The following is a 10,000-nucleotide window of genomic DNA, read 5'->3' as shown; positions in this document are numbered from 1 at the left end:
GGGCGGGGGGGGGGTTCCGACTCGGACGTCGTATGCAGAGCAGACCGCGCTGTATTCATCTTTCACGAAGAGAGAGAGAGAGAGAGAGAGAGAGCGCAAAGAGAGGGAAGACGCACTATAGCGATGAAAACCCAACCTTTAAATCTCATGCATTTAAAGCGCGGTGGGGGCTCTGTCCCCCCCCCTCCGGGGCTGAAGGGCAGCCCACCCTAGCCCTGAGCTGTGATGAGCTCCCCTGTGTCGGACGCCTCTGAGCGGAGCGTGAAATCGCGGCGACAGGGGATGCGCCCCCGCATCTCATTGACTATCCCCCCCCCCCCCCGTATGCAAAACCCCCTCGGAGGTGGCGAGGCGGGGGTATCCGTGCGGCCGACTGGCACGTCTTGGAGGGGTGTATAGCGCTCTCAGGGATTAGCCTCCGTCTCTAGGGGGTTAAGACGAGGCTCTGTTGGTGGATCCTCACTTGGCATCTACTAAAGTCTCCTCTAAAGCTCTCTCGCTCCCTACCTCCCCCCCCCCCCCCCCCCCCCCCCCCCCCCATTCTCCCTCCCTATCTGTCTCACTCCTCTTCCTCCTCTTCATCTTCCTCCTGCCCATCCACCCCCTCTTCACTCAACCCCCCCCCCTCCCTCCCTCCCTCCCTCCCTCCCTCCCTCCCTCCCTCACACACACTTGCTCACGTCTCTTCTTGTTTGATTGCTCCTCCTTCTCTCCTTCCCTTGTTTACTCCCTCACCCCTCTCTTCATCCTCATCCCTTCACCCATTTCCTCCCATCCTTGCATCCTTCCCCCCCTCCCTCACTCTCACCCCTTACCCCTCCTCCTCGTTCGTCTCCCTCACCCCTCCTCCGCCTCCTACTCCTCCTCCTCCTCCTCGTTCATCTTCCTCAGCCCTCCTCCTCCCTCCTCGTTCATCTCTCTCACCCCTCCTCCTCCTCCTCCTCCTCCTCCTCCCCTCCCCCTCCTCCTCCTCCTCTTCCTCCCAGCCAGACTGATGGATTTGGATGCCGGCCCAGCACTGCCAGCGCAGCCTAGATTCGTCGTCAGGCAGACCTGGCATGACTTGCAAATTATCCTTCAAAAAAAGACAGCCGTTACACAACATGGCCGCCCACCCGCGTCAGTGTTTTTTTTTTTTTGGGTAGCTTCTTCCTCACACCATTCGAGACGGCCCTTTGAAAGATTACACCCCGCATATCTCCACTGTCCTGTTTTAGATCTACGTCCTCAGCGCTTCAAAGCAGCGTCCCTGACTGGTAACAGATTTGGGACCGGGACGTATTTAGACAAGGTCTTCTGGAGTTACTGGAGTTGGGGATTGCATAAGAAAGGGGGGGGGTTAGAGCGGGGGGAGACGTTCTAATCATTTTTGCCTTGAATTGACCTCAAAACCAAGAGAGTAGTGAACCAAGAGAAGCTTAAGACGCTATAAACACTTAAGGAGCTGTTGGCTCCCAGACAGCGTCACATTCTGCAGCCCCTCCGTCTCCTCTAGACAATAGATGTTGATCTTATGGTGCGTCTGGCCATAACCTCAGCACATATTTAGCATAATCTGCATCTCTCTTGTGGATAAGAGTTTAACTCACTTTGGGGATGTTTTGATGCAGAGTTCCCACGCGGCAACTTACCACAGACCGACCTCTGGCAAACCAAAGCATCCTGGAGGAGTTGTATGTTTGACACAAACATCTTATCGCACGACTAAAGTGCGTCAAGCACAGCAGTCACCAGAGCGATGTTATCTCTGGGTCCCTCAGAGAGAAGCTATCGCGTTGATAGCATCATGCTACCAGACTATCAAACTCCAGTTGAGATTATACAGAGAGTGCGGCGGTGTTTCCCAGCATGCATTGCGTCACAGACACACCATGGCCCACTGAATCCTGTCAGAGGTACCGTTGCCATGCTCGTGTCTGTATATGTTATGGCTCTGGGGTGGGGCGGGTGTGTCTTATCCCATCCCTCCCCATGTGCAGCGGAGTGACTCAATGCTGATACAGATGAGGTCACTGGGTAACAGGGAACTAACGACTATCATATCAGTACACTGATTTGCTTTTGTGATGACCATGGACCACAAATAAATGATCATGGTTACGGTTTCATCGTCCATGATCGACGAATCAGAGAGGCTCTTTATGCCGGCTGTTCCAAGTTCAGCTATCTCGATTCGCCCTGACATCTGTCCGACCAGGGGGCGAGCTCCGAATCGGGTCATGTGATCGCCGCGGCGGGCGGTTGAAGCTAATTGGAGATTGATTCCTGACCGCGTTTCAAGCGCCTTCAGACGCGTGGCGGGGTATTGATTTACACGAGCGTACACAAGGCATCCGTCATCGTCACGCCGACGGCCGTGAGAGGCGGAACGAGGAACAGGAAATGATCCCACACGCCCAAAGTAGGAGAACGCCAATGTTATGACACAGCACATTAGCGTTCGATTTGCCTGGATTTTCTTCTTCGTCTTTCTTTGTCCTTCTCTCCCTTCTACAGAAATAGCCGGGGTGAAGCTTCACCCCAGCCTGCTGTGCAATTACGTTAATAGAGAGAGAAAGGGAGGAAGAGAGTGAGAGAGTAAGAGAGTGGGAGCATGAGAGAGCAGTGGAGAGAGGGGAAGAGAGAGGCTGTAATCAGTGGGTCGGGCTCGCTTTGCCTGGAAAAACTCTCCAAACGAAGAAATTACCATGTAGTGAGCCCTCTGAACGCTTTCCCACGGGTCAGTCGTACCCCCTCGGCCCTCCCCTCCCTCTCCCTCCCCTCCCCCCCTCCCCCCTCACGGTCCATTTAGTTGAACTGCCTCTCACCCGGATCAGCCCCTAGCACTCCGAGGCTCACCGGCCGCTCGCTGCCGGCACCATCATTACTATAATTATTTTCTATATTTACCTGATGTGGAAATGAGGCCAAATGAGTGTGCTGGTTCAGCCGTGCTTCCCCCCCCCCCCCCCCCCCCCCCTGGAGTTTGTGTAGCAGTGGTACGGTCCTAATTCCCTCCCACCCACCCAGACTCACCGAGGTGATGCTCAGGGATGTTCAGTTTATAGCAACAGCGCGTCGGTGATGATGTTCTTGCAGTCGGGAACATACCGACGGCTTTGTGGGATACTCGCAGGGCGGGGACTTGTTTATAACCAAACGCCGGCTGGGACGGGGTTTGTCTTGTTAAGAGGGCGAGCTGTTACTGTTGCCATGGGGACGTGGAGTTGTCCTGTTGTTGTTGTGCGTGGGGCGGTGTCGGTGTGGTCGTGAACTGGGCTCTTCAACACTGCCCCCCCCCATCCACCACCCCCGTCCTAGGAGTGAGCTCATTCACCCTAACCACCACCTCCATTTGGTCCACACATTCCCCCTGAGAGAGAGCAGGCCAAAGCCACCCTGAGAGAGAGAGAGAGAGAGAGAGAGAGAGAGAGAGAGAGAGAGAGAGAGAGAGAGAGAGAGAGAGAGAGAGAGAGAGAGAGAGAGAGAGAGAGAGAGAGAGAGAGAGGCAGAGAGAGAGAGAGGCAGGCAGAGAGAGGCAGAGAGAGAGAGAGGCAGGCAGGCAGAGAGAGGCAGAGAGAGAGAGAGAGGCAGGCAGGCAGGCAGAGAGAGAGGCAGGCAGAGAGAGGCAGGCAGAGAGAGGCAGAGAGAGAGAGGCAGAGAGAGAGGCAGAGAGAGAGAGGCAGGCAGGCAGGCAGGCAGGCAGAGAGAGAGAGAGAGAGAGAGAGAGAGAGAGAGAGAGAGAGAGAGAGAGAGAGAGAGAGAGAGAGAGAGAGAGAGAGAGAGAGAGAGAGAGAGAGAGAGAGAGAGAGAGAGGCAGAGAGAGAGACGGAGACCAGAGAGAGAGAGTCCAGAGAGAGAGAGTCCAGAATGAGAGAGTGACCAGAGAGAGCGAGAGAGAACAGAGAAAATAGAGAGACCAGAGAGAGAGAGACTCACTGAACGCCAAGGTGGGGCTCCTCTCAGTGGAACCGTTACGCAAGGGCCGGTCTTTTTAGTTCTGGCCCGGTCAGCAGCAACCCCCCCCCCCCCCCCCCCCCACTCAGTACACACAGTGAAAGGGCCGCTGTTTGTGCTGCGAAGAGACACCAGTGGACAGCGCTCTGTTTACTGTCTGGGGGCCCCTGGCTCCTTCCCTGGCTCCCCCACACACACTCCCTGGAAAGGGGCCAGCTTGGGAGCCCACCCCCCCCCCCCCCTAGACCCGTCTCTGGTTCTGGGGGTCTGGGTTCAGAATCCCCCCAGGTGGGAGATGGGGGGACGGCCGAGCCGCGTACGATTTTCAACCTTCGGTAATGAGAAAAACATGGCCGCACACGCGTCCCTCGTCCAAGGGCCAGATGTTTCCAAGGGCCCTCCACGGCAACACCTGTGTGTGTGTGTGGGTGTGTGTTTGCGTGCGTGCGTCTGTGTGTGTTTATCTGAACTCTTAACTGCCTACACATAAAACTTTAGGTTACATACGAAAAAAACTAATTTTCCATCAATAACAGTGACAGAAAATCAAAAAACACATCAAAACAAACATCACAAACAACAAAAAAACAGTTTAGCAAAATCACAAGTAGACAAAGTATGCGGCGGAGACTTAGTTCACGGTACGAACGCTAACAGCGGTGGGAAATATAGGCGTCAAGTTCAATACCGCGCCACTTAAAATAACGCCCTCGCGCTCGCCAAACCGCCACGTTTAATCGCCCAGACACATTCTGGAACCTTCCCCGGGTTCTGTCGGTGGCGGCCCTGCATGTCTGAGAGCTTTAAGCAGCCTGTGAACGCAGCGCGCTTCCTGGAAGCCGGTAGGATCCCAGCGTGAGGAATGAGTCGTCGGGGGCCCTGCCCGACAAATGACAAACACATGTGTTTACGGCCCTGGGAGCAGTGGGGGGGAGGGGGGGGAGAGAGCGGGGAAGAGGGAGGGAGGCAGTACTCTGTGCAGTAGTAGGGGCCCGGGGCCTCTTGTTTACCCCCCGTGTTCTGACGCCCAGCCGTAATGGCCGGGTTCACCTGCTCCGATTACATGCGTGTGTCGACGGGCGACAAACACAACAACAAACAGACGCACACAAAGGAGGGGAATTGCCGTCCGCTTTTAAGTGGCGGCTTCTACAGGGGACTTTGATTACAGGGGCCCGACCTGTGTGGGGGCCTCTCCGTAGCGTTTCCTAGAGCCATAGCCTCTTCTAGACCTAGAGCCATAGCCTCTCCTAGACCTAGACCTATATTTATGCAAATCTCTACATGTCAAAATCGTCTCGTTCGGTTTTTCTACTTAAGATAATCATTACTGTGTTAACTATTTCCAGTGTATGAACAGCATTAAAGCAATACATTCTGATGTTTTGGCTTGTATTTCGTTGAAATTAAACGAGTTGTAGCAGTGATTGGTTTGAATAAATGAATACCCCCCATCAAAGGAGGAAGGAGGAAGAGGAATCTTTCAGCTGGGAAAGAAGTGTTTAGTCTGCCGTTCTCCGTGGCCCCGGAACAAACAACAACAGCACATGAAGAGTGTTTGTTGAAGGAGTTTTCCATGAACTTGGTCTCGCTCAGCTGGAAAGTCCAGCAGCTGGACGCAGTTAAATGGATGCCCGTGAGCATGATGATGATGATGATGATGATGATGATGATGATGATGATACTCCTGCTGTTAGCAGCTGACTGAAGTACACTTCAGAGACAAACACCAGATAAAGCGTACTCACTCATCCCAATGAGTTTTAACTTCTACAACCTTCACACTTATTTGGATTTGGTCCAATCCGTTTTAGAAACAGAAACGTAGAATTGTATATGTTAACTCCTCAAGAGTCAGTATGTTTGAAAAATGATACATACGTTGTTTATACTGAGAGTCGAGACGACCATTTTCCTTCAGCCCTTACCTCCCCCCTTAGCGAAGTGCATTGGCGCTGGGCTGAGGCTAACCCAGATCCATCTCTGTGTTCATGCTTCCCAGTCGCCAGAGCAGAGGCTCTTGTTGTTCAGGCGGGTGATTAGGCTCCCAGATCACTGTAATTAGGGCAGGCCAGGGAGTCTGTCTGTCCTTGTGTATTCCTGGGAGGACGTGCGGAAGCAGGGAGTTCACCCTGGCGGGCTTCACTGTCAAACCACAGCGCTAGTCTGCAGCACAGCGATGACTTAGCACTTCTGGATTCACAGCCTCACTCACGCTGTGTCTATTGTCTCCAATCACGCCGGCCTTCGTTCCTCGACACGGAGACACCGTCTGCATCTCAACAACATCTTAGTTCCTTCCACAGAATAAGTAACGAGACGCGTTAGTGGCGTCTTGGTGGCACCACCGGCGGTGGCTGTGATTGGATCCCCGCGAACCGCCAAGCCATCAGGATCCGCCCTCCTTGGTCAACGATGACCTCTAAGGTCGAACTAAAGCCCGGTGGCAACCCTGGATGAGCCGGTGGACGGCATCGCAGAAAACATCAATGCTGGACTCCCAGTTGGTTTAGTAGCTTCTGTCTCAGTCCGGACACATCTTAACCATTTCCGTAACCAGCCCTACTCAGCACAGCAGGTCTATGAACCAGTTCAGCGTAGCCTAATAGCATAGCTTAATAGCAAAGCTTAATAGCATAGCTTAATAGCGATGCCCTGCCTTAGGGGCCAGTGTGTAGTCGGGCAGGACATGATGGTGGTGATGGTGGTGGTGGTGGTGGGGGGGTCGGGCCCGGGGTGGAGGGCCGTGGGAGAGTTTTTTGCGTCTGGGTGTCGCCCACTTCAGGCTGTGACATAACCCACGTTGTGAGACAATAGCCAGGCTCCGGCTGGGCTGATAACTACATTACCCAGCGGACCATAGGTTCCCATGGGAACAGGGGAACACAGAGCCCCCAGGTAGGACGGATAAAAACACAGCTGGGGGGGTAGAAATAATCTGCACAAAGCCCAGCACACCCCAGGTTCCTTCCTGGTCCCTTCCTGGTTCCTTCCTGCTTCCTTCCTGGTCCCTAAGTGACGAGGCAGAGACCACACGGGGAACAAAGAGTTCACCCAGGACCACAAAGGGGCGGGAAGGTTTAGGGAACGTTTGTCTTGGATGAACGGACGAAATCCAGTCCATCTTCCAGTTGTAACAGATAGTGTGTTTGTGTGTGTTTGCGGGTCCGTTATTACATTATTCTGCGCGTGTTCAAAGGCCACGCTCATGCACACCCTCCTCGGTGCTGATTGGCCCGGGCGGTATTGTTTTCCCCTCAGTGTGCCATGGCCTTGCCTCGGATCTGGAATCCGGGCCGGTGTCCCGAGACGATCCGATACGAGTGATTCTTCCAGCCACAAGGACTCACCATGCGGAGAGATGATGACTTTATGAAGACGTACGGAAAGCTGATCTGAAATCTGCGGTGTTCCTCGGCACTCTCCGCAGTGCTCTGGGGCTTTGGACTGGTCTCCTGCCATGAGTTCATTTCCTTTTATTTTTCTTGGGAAGAAAATCTTCAAGGGCGTTTTCATGCAATTTCAAAAGCAGTGATAGATAACAGCAAAGCGTGCAATGTTTGGTTTTGAAACGTGCGCGGTTCGCTCCTGAAGATGTTACAACCTCAATCAGAGTTAGTTCTCCTACGGGACGGGAGGAAGACAGCGTCGAGTTAAATCCGTCTTAAGGAAGTCACGGAGATCATGTTAGAAAAGCTCTGCTTATCCTCATCAGGACCTCGCATTAAAATGCCATTGAGCGAGGAGGAGGAAGGGGGGAAGAGGAGGAGGAGGAGGAGGAGGAGGAAGAGGCCTGTCAACGTCGATCCCTCTCTCCTGGAACCGAGCGGATATCGAGAGGAGAAAAGAGAGAGAGAACGAACGGCCGCCACCGTATGAGAGGCCGTTGGGGAATACGAGCTAGATGCGTTAGCCCGGCCAATTAGCACTAATCTCCTCGTGCACGGAGAACAGTGTCCTTCCCCGGTTTTTCCCTTTTTAATCTCCAGATCTGTGGTTTTAGGTCTTTATCTCTGGACCATTTGCAAGCCTGTTAGGTAGCCGGTGGCCCGAAGCGCTGCCCTGGCCCGACGCAATCCTATTAGGTTCAAATCACTTTGAGAGACATCTGGCGTGGACCCGCGGGCTAAAGCAATTTGCATTGTAATTACGACCCAGGCGGGAAGTGCCTTACCGAGGTATTATTCGCCGCGGCTAATGTCGCCACGCCGTGGAGTTTGGAACGATACAAACTTTGGGGTTCCCTCTAGGTTTAGCAGTGACACATGTTAGTATTTTTCGAAAGCTAATTTACACAGAGCCGTATGAATCATGTGAGCGTAGCTTAATAGCTACAGGATTTCCTCTGGGTTGAATATACCAGCTGTCTCTCTCGATACACACATGTTACTATTTTCCCAAAACCAGCCCTACTTAGGGCAATTGTGACTAATAATAAGCCTGATAGCCTAGCTTAACAGTAAATACGGCTTCAGACAATTCCAAAAATAACCAGACCTAGCACCACAGGGCTAGCTACATCAGCTAACACTGCAGCAGTACCTAGCACAACAGGGCTAGCTACATTAGCTAACACCGTCCTAACATCACAACAGTACCTAGCACAACAGGGGCTAGCTCCATCAGCTTACGCCACAACAGTTTCTCAGCTCAGTGCTAACGTCGCTAACCGCTATACCCCCACCTTGTAAGCTGGTGTTAGCTCCAACAGCTAACATCACAACAGTTTCAGAGCTCAGCGCTAACGTCGCTAACCGCTACCTCCCCCCCCTACGCCCCCTTGTTAGCTGATGTTAGCTACATCAGCTAACACCACAACCGTTTCAAAGGCTCGGTGCTAATGTCGCTAACCCCCCCCCTCCCCTCTTCCCTCCCCAGAACATGATGGCGAAGGCGCTGTACGACAACGCTCCCGAGTCCCCCGAGGAGCTGGCCTTCCGGAAGGGTGACATCCTGTCGGTCATCGAGCAGAACACGGGCGGCCTGGAGGGCTGGTGGCTCTGCTCCCTGCACGGCCGCCAGGGCATCGCCCCCGGCAACCGCCTCAAGCTGCTCATCGGGCCCCTGTTCGAGGCCCAGGCCCACCCGACCCCGGCCCGGGCCCCGTCCCCGTCCCCCGCCGCCCTGGGGGGCCCCGCGGCGGGCTACCAGCAGCAGGGGGCGGGGGTGTACCAGGTGCCCCCCTCCCCCCAGCAGGAGGTGTACCAGGTGCCCCAGAGGAGCGCCGCCCTGCTGGCCACCCCGGACACCACGCCCAACAGGGTAAGGAGGGGAGAGGGGGGAGAGGTAGGGAGGGGGGGGGAGAGGTAGGGAGGGGGGGGGGAAGAGGGGGGAGGGAGAGAGAGGGAGATGAGGAGAAAGATGGAGTTAAATGGAGAGATGAAAAAAGGAGAGAGAGAGAAAGAGACAGAGGAGGGGGGGGGAGAGAGAGAGAGAGAGAGAGAGAGAGAGAGAGAGCGAGAGAGAGCGAGAGAGAGAGAGAGAGAGAGAGAGAGAGAGAGAGAATAAATAGCAAATAGGGCATAAAACATGAGCAGAGATCAATGTAGTGAATAGGAAAATAAATGGAACACAGAGTTAAACAACACCTTAGTTAAACAATAACTCTGTGCCCGGTGTGTGTTTTGCCTCGCCTGTGTATGGAAACATGTACAAACCATGGGGCAATTCTCCCCTGATTGGCTGTGCTTGGGACCAGTGCAGCCACAGAGACCCACAGGGCATGGCAGAGTTGTGAGACACATGGAAAAGCGAGCAGCACCAAACTGGGCCTTGGTGTACCATCCGGCCAGCTGCCTGACCAGGGTCGTCTCTGCGTTCTAAAGCGGTAGCGGGACGACCCGTTGAAACACAGCGGCGGGGTTTGGCTCGGCCGCGGGACGCAGTAAATGGGTTTCTTTCCGTTTCGATCGGGCCCGGTAGCCGCGTGTATTTCGAGGTCCGAGGACCGGACACCATAAAAGAACGACCGATCTTGTTGTTTCGCTCTGGGCTAGATATGGCAGTATATAATCACGCACCCACGTCGTGGGGTTTTCCAACGGGTTCTCAGAATAAATTGCGA

At 54.1% G+C, this 10,000-nt stretch overlaps 1 protein-coding gene across 1 annotated transcript in view; it reads left to right on the top strand.

Annotated features, from left to right (window-relative positions):
- Positions 1-10,000, top strand: part of nedd9 (neural precursor cell expressed, developmentally down-regulated 9) — a 29,008-nt gene that overhangs the window by 5,593 nt on the left and 13,415 nt on the right. Inside the window, exon 2 of the mRNA XM_030346401.1 lies at positions 8,815-9,198. Within this exon, the coding sequence (XP_030202261.1) occupies positions 8,815-9,198 (384 nt within the window). The remainder of the gene's footprint in view (positions 1-8,814; positions 9,199-10,000) is intronic.

Source organism: Gadus morhua, chromosome 22 (assembly GCF_902167405.1).
Source record: "Gadus morhua chromosome 22, gadMor3.0, whole genome shotgun sequence".
Lineage (NCBI taxonomy): Eukaryota > Metazoa > Chordata > Actinopteri > Gadiformes > Gadidae > Gadus > Gadus morhua.
The sequence above is the reverse complement of the archived record's forward strand: the minus strand, read 5'-3'. Positions and strand labels throughout refer to the sequence as shown.